This window comes from Equus caballus, chromosome 4 (genome assembly GCF_041296265.1).
Source record: "Equus caballus isolate H_3958 breed thoroughbred chromosome 4, TB-T2T, whole genome shotgun sequence".
In the NCBI taxonomy this organism is placed as follows: Eukaryota; Metazoa; Chordata; class Mammalia; order Perissodactyla; family Equidae; genus Equus; species Equus caballus.
In genome coordinates, this window is record NC_091687.1 from 4,720,677 (window position 1) to 4,733,212 (window position 12,536).

At 38.0% G+C, this 12,536-nt stretch overlaps 1 protein-coding gene across 17 annotated transcripts in view; it reads right to left on the reverse strand.

The window, feature by feature from the left end:
- The window catches only part of ORC5 (origin recognition complex subunit 5), a 125,913-nt gene that overhangs the window by 69,540 nt on the left and 43,837 nt on the right, over nucleotides 1–12,536 (reverse strand). For all 17 annotated transcript variants that reach the window (XR_011438087.1, XR_001380525.3, XR_011438086.1 and 14 more), the window contains exon 12: nucleotides 10,333–10,443. Coding sequence is in view for 12 of the 17 variants with exons in the window: in XM_005609051.4 (XP_005609108.1) it covers nucleotides 10,333–10,443 (111 nt within the window). In the remaining 5 variants the exon portion in view is untranslated. The remainder of the gene's footprint in view (nucleotides 1–10,332; nucleotides 10,444–12,536) is intronic.

The following is a 12,536-nucleotide window of genomic DNA, read 5'->3' on the forward strand; positions in this document are numbered from 1 at the left end:
GCTCATGTACCACAGGGAGGATTTTTTTTTCTTAATCTGAGAGGCAGTCACTAACAAGCTTCAGCTGGAAGTGCTTGATGTTAAAACAGTGTGAACCTGTTCCTAGGCTAATAAACTAGGTTCTTTCTGCCAACAAAAGGAAATCAATTTACAACTGTAATTAATTTTTAACACGCTCATTATTTTTATACTTTCATAGGTTGGTATATATGTCAATTGATTTGTGAAACACCCTATGCTGCTTGTCCTGCAAGAGCTTTACAACCTGAAACATATTAAATTATTTAAATAAAGAACTTAACGTGTGATACGTCGGTGTATGAGGGCCACACAACCCAACAAGCCCCACATTTGATCTGATTTCAGGCGACGTGATAATTCACGAGCATGTGGCACTGACCAAGAGACTTCAACCATCATTTCTACAGACACAAGGTAGTGGTGATGCACGCAGCAATGGAAGAGAGAGGCAAACGCTGTCAAAGGTGTGCATCTTAAAATCATCGCCATGAATTTATATTTCCAAAAAAAGGGCAGGTAGTGGATTGCTAGTCTTCAACTATTCTCAGATAAACAAAAAGTGGCAAGTGTTTATACACAGAGGAACTAAGCGTCTCTAATATCTCGAACTTTTTAGCAGACAAATGACTGCGCGTTTTTTGTATCCAGGAAGACCTTAACTGCACACCTGGGAGAATGGGGAGTCATTCACTCATTGGGTGAACCCCACATTCAAGGCACTGTGCAAGAGAGACAAAAACGAAGACAAGGTCTATGCCCTCAAGGTATTCAAGGCAGCGGGGGAGACAAACATATAATAAAATGATAATGGCACAACATGACTGCTATGCCAGTGGTACATATAAATGCAATTCCCTGATTTTAGAGAAGGAAATGACTAATTAGGGAGGGAGGCAAAAAGCTGGGTTTACTGAGAAATGGCATTTGAGGGCGGTGGGCCACGAGGTATAAAAGAGAGCTCAGCAGTGGTAGGGGGACAGCACAGGAAACAGTACCACAGGAAAAACCGGCGTGCTTCCAGGGAGGAAACAGCTTCTCATCAACGGGGTCCAGGGTGAACGAAGGAAGGGACAGAAAATGGAGCTGGTCTGTGAGGGGCCTTTTAAGAAATGCTACGGAATGCAATGCAGACTTGGTTCTGCAAACGATGTAACTCACTAAACAAGTGTAAGCAGGAAAATAAGACCATGTTTATTTTTTAAGATTTATGCTGACGACGGCATGGAGGGTGAACTCAGAAGTGGTAAAGGAAGGCCACTTAGGATGCTGGGCAATGGTCTAAGAAATAACAAAGCTATGGACTGACAACAGTGGCAGCAGGGGTGGGAAGAAAGGAATAAGTTCAAGAGACTCTTGTATTTAGAGAGAAAAACAGACTGGACTTGTTGACCAACTAAATGGAATAAAAACAAAAGAGAGGGTTCAGAGAATATTTCTCCATGTAACTAAAAACTAGAAACTGTCTATTATCTGTCTTTGTTTTCCTAGCACCTAACACTGCGCATGCCACGAAGTATGTGCTTAGTAAAGGATGAATGAATGAATGATGAGTTCTGAAATCCAGGTAAGGCAGAAATAGCACAGGAAAAGGTTTAGGAAATAGCTTGGTTTTGGATATATCAGTGCGTGATGGAGACGGCACATTCAGGTATGACTGATCAGCTGGCAATCTGTGCCCAGAGCTGGAGGATAAGGGCAAAAATACAGAATTCAAAAGTCATCGATGTATGCATAGCATTTGAAGCCAGGGGAGTAGATAAGACAGTTCTGGGTAAACCTGTTCCCTTTCTTATTCCTAACTCTGGACGCATGATTACTTCCTATTAAGAATTCAACTCTCTCCCACCATTCAGAGTGCCCAAGGTGAGGGGGCAGTGAGGTTCTAGAGTCAACTTGGGACTGAAGACGCTAAGTTCTCATCCAGGGGAAAGGACAGGACTTTTCTGTCACACCAGCTAATGAAATGTCTACGTACAGGCAGGTGAGGCCAATCTCCTCCAAAGGACTCCAATTAGTTGTTGGCTGATAAAGACAATCTCTCATTGGAAACCCCCTTAAGCATCAACACTTCTTCTTTTTTTTTTTTTTGGAGGAAGATTAGCCCTGAGCTAACTACTGCCAATCCTCCTCTTTTTGCTGAGGAAGACTGGCCCTGAGCTAACATCCGTGCCCATCTTCCTCTACTTTATATGTGGGACGCCTACCACAGTATGGCGTGCCAAGTGGTGCCATGTCCGCACCCGGGATCCAAATCAGTGAACCCCGGGCCACTGAAGCAGAACGTGCGAACTTAACCGCTGCGTCACGGGGCCGGCCCCTCATCAACATTGCTTTTAACCATCTTTGCATAGAGTATTTTAAAGGGTAGCACACATTTCCATACTGTAAACTTTTCCTAATCATTTACTTCCTAACCTGTTCTTCTTAAAACTCCTGTTCTCGTTAAGGCAGCCTAGTCCCACAGGTCCACCTAAGGTCTGCATTTACCACACAGTCACTCTATTAACAGCACAGATTTTCTTCACCGGGCATGTGCAAGCACAGATCCATACAAACTTTATTTGTGTGCTTTCAGCACAAAACGTGCCAAATCAAATCAAATTTATTGCTGTTGAATATATTTCCCCCAAAAATGTAAATGAAGGGTATATATTTGGTATATTTATTAGAAGCAAGGCTAGGCTCTGAGAAAGGTAGTTATAAAATATTGTCTACAAAAATAAGGCGGCAACGTATTCTTTTACTCAAAACTTGAAAGCATAATTTATGCAGTTTTTTTATCCCTTAGGCAGTATTTTACACATCATCCTTGAGCAATGGTTCCATTTTTCCAGAGTTCAGTAAAAATGCCTACTGCTGGGCTGATACGTCCACAAAGGCAAAGTGGTTACACCGAAGAAATTTAAAACCAGATGTAGGGAAGAGAGGAGAAGAGGAGGGGTGAACAACATTCTTTTACAAATGGAAACAAGGAAGACAACCTTTCACCCCTGGGCAAGAGAGTGACATATACCACGCTTTTTATTCTCCTCGGCCATGATTAGTAACAGTATTCCCTGGAACAACAGCGCAGGTGGTGAAAACCACAGATCAGCTTCACTCTTTTCAAATGTGAAGCATCCTAAAACAGTTTTTAAAAAATCTCCTGAACGAGGCACGTGCTGCAGGGCGGTCTGATGGCAGAACAGTCATACGCCTCCCCCCAGGGCAGCAGAAGAGCTGAGAACCTAATTTACGGCACCAGCGGGCACCGAGCGGCATGGCACTAAGACTCTCCCCCGAGAGGGCAGGGCCCGCCCGGGTCACACAGCACCCTGCCAACCTATTCATCAGAGAGCAGGCAGCAAGTAAGGCTCCTTTACCATCTTTGGGACGGAATGCCTCACTGTCTCAGTTGTGGTTTAAAAAAAAATTAAGGTTATTAGAAAATGTTAGCATTCAAGATGTCTTCTGTGATTTACATAATTTACCTTACCAGCACCAAGTACGCCAGTTGTATGTCACAGAGACACGGGAACGCGGGCACAAGTCAAATGAAGCACAGAGAAGCTACAAAGGAGCTTTTCACATTTTCTAACACTCTAGTACTCAGGGAATTTGTTTTTAGGAAAACTGTCCCTTTTCGTTCACCAGCTTCAATATCTATATAAATAATCCTCATACCCGAATCACTTAATATAAATATCTTATTTTAGGAAGTTATACTTTAGGTTTAAAAGGTTCAAATTCTCCCCTAATCCATATTTGCATTGGACAGTACTCCACCAACTATGATTTCTGAGGTTGTGACTAGCATTCAATAAAATTACTGTTTTTAAGAAATATAAATCAAACAACCACAATATTATGCAATATGCAAACTAATTTTTTAAGGTAAAGAGGTTTTATAAGTCTATAAAATTATTATATTTGGTTAAAGTGCTTTGGTTAGAAATCCATAAAAGTAGTTTAAAATAGTATATATAGAAGAATGACACAATAACTTTTAATCATAAAGTATTTGAAATACAGTCATGCAACATTTTTAAGAAAAGTCACTTAGTTTACAATAGGCCACGCAGAATACACTATTTATTTGTCCACAACTTAACAAGTTCCAAGTCTTAACTGAGACTGTTCCATATCAATGTCATAACGAAATTTAATCAGGTTATTAAATTTACTAAAATGTCCATAACTAAACTAAATTTAGTCATGACATAGGTATCAAACAATCACGCTCCACAGCGCTAAGTTCAAGGCATGTCAGGAGGAAGCACCCAACAAACAGCTTTGTTATTTTGCCTGGAAGAAGACACTTAAATACCTACATTACCAAATATCAGGGACTACTGAAGTGAAAAACCCTGTTTTTACATAGTCACTTTAAGTATTAGTTTCCACATTTAAGTATATAAGTAGTAAATACTTGGTAGTGGTGCCTTCAGCATGTCTGTCCTCCCAGTAAAAACACACACATGCACCATTAACTCCACTCCAGGACCAGCTCGAATCTGGCACCCGCCCCAAGCACAGGTGACGGGCAGTGGAAGCCACAGACTGGCCATAAGGTCTGAGGGCAGCAACTGCATTTGCTCGACTTCTGCATTCTCTTTATCCAACACAGTGCCTAGAACACAGCAGGCCCCAAATAAATATCTGTTAAATGAAATTTTAAGCAAAGAAAGAAAAATTTAATTCCAATCAATACTGACTTTGAATTGGAAGCTTGAATTAGATTCAAATACTTTTATTCTTAAGCATTTGTTAATATGAATAAAATCCCTTCTTCACATTAGAAAACTGAAAATTATATAAATTTTCTATACATCTACCTCTAGTTGAAGAAAAATGCCAAAACTCTGTTGTTGGTTGAACAAAATGTTAGCTGCCCTGACAGCTGAGCAAAAATATCTTCCTGCAGCAATGATAAATTAGAGACAAAGCATCTGCTTCAAAAAACTCTCAGATAAAATAACTAAATTATTCTGCTTTCTGACCGATGATAAATTCATTTGGAAAATATACAAATGATTAGTTTAAACATATCCTGTATAGCTCATAAACCAACAACTAAATGAGTAGAAAGCTAAGGTTACCTAAACGCTACTAGTTAATGCAACTCTTGTGGAAAAAGACCAAGCTGATTCATGAGAACAAATCTAAGTCCGAATATATTCCAGTATATAGTATCATCATGTGCTCAAAAGCTGAGAAAACAGAAATGAAAATGGCTATTTTTGAAAAAATATATTTGTATGTTACTCTTTACTCCCAAATGCTCTTTATTTATACGCTTATAAATGAAAATAAATTTACAAGGACATTCTAATTTAAATTGTTTTCTTATTAAATTATGCACAACTAAATATGAAACCATTCAGAAATTAGGTATTAATTACTGAAAAAATGCAACTCGTCAATATGGCACATAGAACTATTTTTTAAAAGAACTATGCTCCTTATCTTTTAGCTCTTTCTTGATATTAATTCTGAGTACATTGTTTCTTATAATTACTAAGAAAATAACTATATTATTTTAAACCTTCTAAATTTAGAATTACAGTGAACTATCTTCAAAAATAATTTTTCAAAATGCTAACTTATAAGATCAATGATAATAGGTGATATAAATGCATATGTGTAACTGAATATTAATTTTTAAAGATAATTTTCCTTTCAAAAGTCACTTTAGAAACCTGTCCCAATAATTTTAGAAATAATCTCTTCAGCAATTTTGTCCTCTGGGAAAAGTTAAAGCAACATGGCTTAACATTTTAAAGTGGGTGACACAGCTGACAATCTTAAACAACTGGACTCCTACTGCCTTCCCACAACTAGGAGAGGATGGAGGGGACGGGCAAGGACAAGGAGAAGACAGAGAAACACCAACGACGAGATCGTTCAAGGCTCTGTAGACAGATTGGCATTTTCTTCAAGACAAAAAAAAGATGAAATGAAAAAGGATAAGCTGGTTTTAATAGACTTCTGAACAAAAGACAATTCAACAGTATTTCTTTTAAAGATAAATGGTGTTCAAAAGCATAACTGATTAAATTTTGAAGATAATATCTATGAACTTTACCATTTCTTGCATATCAATGGTTTAGTTTATTCATTCTCTCCATGCTGAGAGGAGAAGAGAATGAAAACACCAGAATTACTGCTTAGTCATTCATAAAGTTCAGGTCACATTTATTTTGTTTCAATGAAATTTTTTAAATGACCCATGATTGTGACTGCAAAGTTATACTAAAATTGGATAAGGATAAAATTATCTTAAAAATCTAAGAAAAACTTAAAAGCCATATTTCAGTTCAATAAATCTAAGCATAACCTAATGTAAAATGTTAAAGGTGTTATTATTCTTTTTAATTTTTTATGAGACTAAAAAGTTAATAAGAATTTTATCTAAAATTTAATAAAGAATAACAAAATTCAGGAGAATACCAAATACAATATATTACTATTACTCATACTATTATGAATTTATTAGTCTCAATTGGAATTTTAATAACTTTAAAGATTCCTTAAGCTACTAATTTTTTCTTTTTGCTTTTTGCTGAGGAAGATTGGCCCTAAGCTAAGCTCTGTTGCCAATCTTCTTCTTCTTTTTTTCTTTTCCTCCCCAAAGCTCCAGTACATAGTTGTATATCCTAGTTGTAGGTCATTCTAGTTCTTCTACGTGAGAAGACGCCACAGTATGGCTTGATGAGCAGCGCATGGGTCCACCAAAGCTGAGCATGCGAACTTAACCACTTGGCCATGGGGCCGGTCCCCTTAAGCTACTATTTTTACAACTTTACTATAGAACAGATTTAAATAGACTTAAATGAATGTGATGGAAATAAACTTTTGCTTCAAGAGAATTCTGAATGTATATACCACATTAGATCGATTTATATGTGAAAAATTACAGAGAATTAGGTAACTGGTAAATCAAGCTATAAAAATAACACATTACTATAAAATAAATCCTAAAACAGTTGCATGTAGACTAAATGAATAGAAAAATAATACATTATCATCTCACATGGACATATTACAACCAATAAAAAGCAATTTCGTTCCAGGTGGAAAATACTTATGCAACACAATTCCTCACCAATTTTATTTACATTTTCATGAAAGTGTACACAGGCGTGCACACTCACACACATATCATTACGTATCTTCAGGCAATTTTATTTGTATTCAAATAAACCAACGTGTTAAACTAACAAACAGCTTTCTCTAAATACCAAAGACAACACTAACAAGGAAAAGCTGTTTTCCTAGTTCATTTTAAAGCTGGAATGCAACGATACTGCCATCTAGTGTTCATATCAAATTAGCACTTTCAATACAAAGGTCATATTTTTGTTTTGCACTTAAAAAACTGAGTGTGCACAGGTTAAATACAAATTGTCATTCCTATTGGTAAGAGTATAGTTTCGATGGATGAAGAAAAGGGGAAAAATAGAAAAAGTCACTGGGAGGTAATGGGAAGAAAAAACATACAAGGCACGTGGGAGAAACATCGTTCTTTCAGGTGCGATTTCTGCCACATTTTGTTCTTAAACATTGTATATACATTACTGATTTTCTTGGATACTTTATTGACCTAGCAAACAGAAAGATCCATTCTTTAGGGCTGGATGCATCTCCCTTTGTACCCCCCATCCTTTGTATCCCAAATGGGAATCAATGATTTCACATCAAATGAACATAAATTCATTTACAGCAATGTTTTAAATATACAAAATTTATCATTTTGATTATTGCTCATGAGAAGAGATAAATAAAAAGACTGAGGTTGTTAAGGTTGACAAGAATTTAACTTCATTAAGAAATAAAGAGGGGCCAGCCCATGGTGTAGTGGTTGAGTTCATGTGCTCCACTTTGGCAGCCCAGGGTTTGTGGGTTTGGATCCTGGGCGTGGACCTCCACACTGCTCATCAAGCCATGCTGTGGCGGCATCCCACACACAAAACAGAGGAAGACTGGAACAGATGTTAGCTCAGGGACAATCTTCCTCAAGCAAAAATAGAAAGAAAGAAAGAGGAAGATTGGCAATGGAGGTTAGCTTGGGCCAATCTTCCTCACCAAAAAAAAAAAAAAGAAAGAAAAGAGGCTACATTTTGGGCCAAATTGTTTCTTAATCACATTATAGATATTGTTGAAGGCATAAAGACTGGTGTCACTGTTCATCTATCATCAGAGCAGCTGGTAGATCCCTAAATCAGCAGCCTCTCGTTGTTCTTGGTCTATTCCTATAAACCCAGACTCCCTGCTGGGGAATGCTCCACCAACGTAAGCCAGGAGACGTAGGAACCAAGAGCAAGGTGTCAGGGGTGGTGGTGGCAGTACTCCCACCACATCACAACTCCAACGACTGCCGCCACTGCACCCTAACCTCAACTTTCAACTAAGCCGGGGTGACAGTTCACAACTGTATCTTGCTTTCTCCTGGTCCCAGACCTTTGGTCATATTATCATCCCTTCCTAAATCTCTAACCTAACTAAATTCTGTCCACTGGAAATAAGATCTCAGCTAATTTGACCTATTATTTTCCCTTTTTTATTTACCCATTTTCTCACTTTTGTATAAGGGAAATGCGTGCTATGTAAATCAGAAATATTCAAAGGAAAAGACTCCCACTCTTTCTCCACAGCCCGGCCCACTTTCCACGTCCCCTGTGACGCCTCCTCTCCTCCTGCCCACCCAGAGGTCGCCTCTGCTCTACACTTCCCAGCAGCACTCTCTGGCGTTCCTTTACAGCCTCACCATATTACGTCCATGTATATGTTTTATCTCCCAGAATAAATCAGAAGCCCTCTCAAAGAAAAAAAAGACATCTATGACCCTTTGTGTTGTCGCCCACAAAAGTAACTCCGGGGCACCTGAGAAGTCCAATCACGTGTGACGCAAACGCTGTGTGCTCTGTGCAGAAGCACCGTCTGCTTCACTGCCCCAGGCTTTACTCTCCAGACTCACTCGTGTCACACGAGAAAGTCACTTAACCTCTCTGAGGCTCCTTCCTTCCAAGAGAGACCCTAACACCTGCTGTCTACTTCACAGTTACTGCCACAGCAAAAGCAAAACAGAAAGCACATGCATTATACGGAGACAGCTATTAACAAAACATATAGTTCGATTAAAAACTACTTTAATTTCAGGACAATACATTTAAAAAATATATATATGGAAAAAACACCCCCGTACTACAAATTAAAACTGAATTAGATTTTTAAAATTATCAGCATTAAGGCTACCAATCTACCTATCCATCCAGCCAGTTATTTATATAACCTAACGAGTGACTAGACCAGCTTTCTTCCAGAACACAATGAATAGGTACAATTTTCTATAAATGCTGACTTTATACAAATCATCTAACTTCAACGTTGAGAACACTGAGAGCACAGCTAGTTTGGTTCTCAAAGACTTCTTTAAATGAAGAGTTAAGTTACCACCACACATTAGATTACAAAGTCATCCATTCAGGGACCAAATTCATTTGCAGTGAATTAAAATGAAAATGCTATCACTTAAATATTTCTCAACCTAAAAACATACACATAAAACAAAACGCTCATTGCAACATCTGTGGTGACTTTGCTTTTCAAGAAATACTAGTGACATTATTTGCTTTTTCTTCTATCCCTTCATACCATGTGCTGAGTATTGTTTTTATGGACCGTTTAAGAAACCTACTGTGACTACATTTTTAATAAATAGGTTTTTCTTAAAATGTCAACTAAAAAAAAGAACCTTAACTACTTTATTAAGGAAAAGTCATGTTTCCTATTTTTATGCTACTGCTGCCATCTAGTGAAAATTTTGAGAACTTAATCATTCTGGAAAATAGAGGGTATGCTTTTTAAAAAATCAAAGTATACACACCAAAGTATTTAAACCTGCAAAGTATACATACAAGGAAAAAGGATGTTATAGATTACTTTCTTACAAATAATTTAAAAAAAATTTTTTCATTAAATTATATTTCACTATTGTAATTCATCAATTCAATCATGAAGCCACTTTTTAATTTAACCTGTGAAATAACTGATTTAATTTAAAAATTCCTTTATTGAAAAACAAAAAATAATCCAGAAACATCAGGTTGTTTTTGTCATGAAATTATAGCTGTAAATATATTCAAATTCAGTGACTCTCGAAGATTCTATACCTGGAATTTCAATTCCTTACCAAGAACATTTTTATTATAATAGTTAAAATAGTAATATGTGCTGACCAAAAATCTAAACGCCTGGAACTCTAGGAACCATACTGTCTGAGGAATGCCACAAAGACAAAGGTGATATATAATCACCCAGCATTAAGTTTACCTGGGAAAAGATATTTGCTGTCGCAGCAACTCTGCTGTCCACGATACTATATAATATTGCTAATAATCTGTCCAGCGGAAATGGTTTTGGTCCAAGGAGATGATTGCTTGTCTGCAAGAAAAAAGAAGATAGATTTTCTTCTCATAGCTGAACACTCACTTCCTGTATGACAAACTCCCAATAACAATATATCTACACTGTACACAGTTCCCCAAAGATGCCAAGACATCTAACTTGCGGTCTCTACGTTAAAACTTGAACTGATATGATCACGATTTATCTTTTAACACTTTCTTCAAGATGTTCTGACCTGGCATTAACAAATATTAATTAAAGAAAAGAACTCACAAGTCACCAGCCTAGTCCTGAACACCACCCATTTCGCTGTTGTAACAGGATGACTTAGCCAAGTCATTTGCCAAGACGGTGCACAGCCCAAAGCAGGGTGCAGGTCCTAACTCCGTTACCAGAACTCACTCCTCACTGGTCACCATTCCTCTTTGTGCCCCTGCCTGGAAAATGTATTGTTCAACCTTAATCATTCTAAAAAGATCCGTTATAGCAAAAACTAGCTTAGAAAACTCGGAGAACGTTTTATCATTTGTGAATAAGCTGTCAGCCTGAAACAATACAAAATTTATTTAAAAAATTAAAAAATTGTAAAATTTCCATAGCTATATGAAGTCACACAGTACAATTACTTGCCATTAGAAAACTGCAGTGCTCCAAGTCCATTCTACTAGATAATTTTAGTAGCAAAGTACGATTTTAAGGACTCTATAATAGCAAAGGCAAATAAAATGGGAAACTATTTCTTAAAATGAGTGAATGTAAAGAAAAACACCTACTCAGAGTTACAAAATGAAGTATTTACTTCAGCTACTTATGTCTAAAAGATAGTTTAGAAATCATTTTCCAGGTCTTAAATTTTATTTGCTTTTGTCATTAAACACTTTACACATTTAGAAAAGTATAGAGTTTAATGTAATAAATATCAGTGTACCCACCACCCAATTTTATCAAGCCCAACATTATGCAGTATGTGCAGACACAAAACATTAGACCACATTACAGGTAAGTGGAGGCTCCCCGCACCCCTCTCACATTCCACTCCCCCTTTTCCTCCCTTGAGGGAACTGCCACCCAGAATTTGGTGTTTTTTCATGAAAAGGTTTTTTATTTTATTTTTTGGTGAGGAAGATTGGCCCTGAGCAAACATCTGCTGCCAGTCTTCCTCTTTTCGCTTGAGGAGGACTGTCGCTGAGCTAACATCTATGCCAATCTTCGTCCATGTTATGTGGGATGCCACTAGTAAAAACTAGCTTAGAAAAACTCAGAGGATGTTTTATAATTTGTGAATAAGCTGTGGCCTGATGAATAGTGCTGGGTCTGCACCCGGGATCCAAACCTGCAAACCCTGGGCCGCTGAAGCAGAGCAAGCAAACCCAACCACTACACCACCGGGCCAGCCCCTCATGATAGGTTTTCTACTAATACTACATATGTATCCATAAGCAATAAACAGCATTGTCTGCACGATCTAAAATCTCATACAAATAACATCATCTTGGACATATCACTCTACCAAATTGCTCTTCTCCTTCAACAGGTTTCTGAAATTCATCCAGATTGATACATGTAGCTCCCACCCATTTTTAAATACAGAACTCCATTTCATGACAAACCACTATCTGCTTTTAAAAATTCATGACCAATGATACTTTGAAGGCCAATCCCGTACACTTCTTCTCGGGCACGTGTGTGAGTTCCTCTCAGTGGGATGCGAAGCCAAAGTACAAGGCAGGGACAATGCCAAGTGTCTGCCAACACTGTTTCTTCTCGGGCGCACAGGAAGACCACATTTCTCAGTCTCCCCAGCGGGCACCTGGAGGCCATACGACCGAGTTCCAGCCGTGGACCATGGATGAAGTGATGTGAGCTACTTCCAAGCCCGACCTTTCAAACCACTGGGTTCTTTAGTCATCTTTCCCTTTAGTGGCAACTTTGGAGGCCACCATGTTTCACTCGACATCATTACAAGATGACGGAAGGCCACTCAACCCACATTCCATTGTGTCATGAGCGATATAATAAGCCTTTGGTGTGTAAAGCCACAGAGGGTTGGGGGTTTGTTTTATGCTATAGCACAGCCCAGCGTGTCCTGACCAATCAAAGCACATACACATATGCATTGACTTCATTAG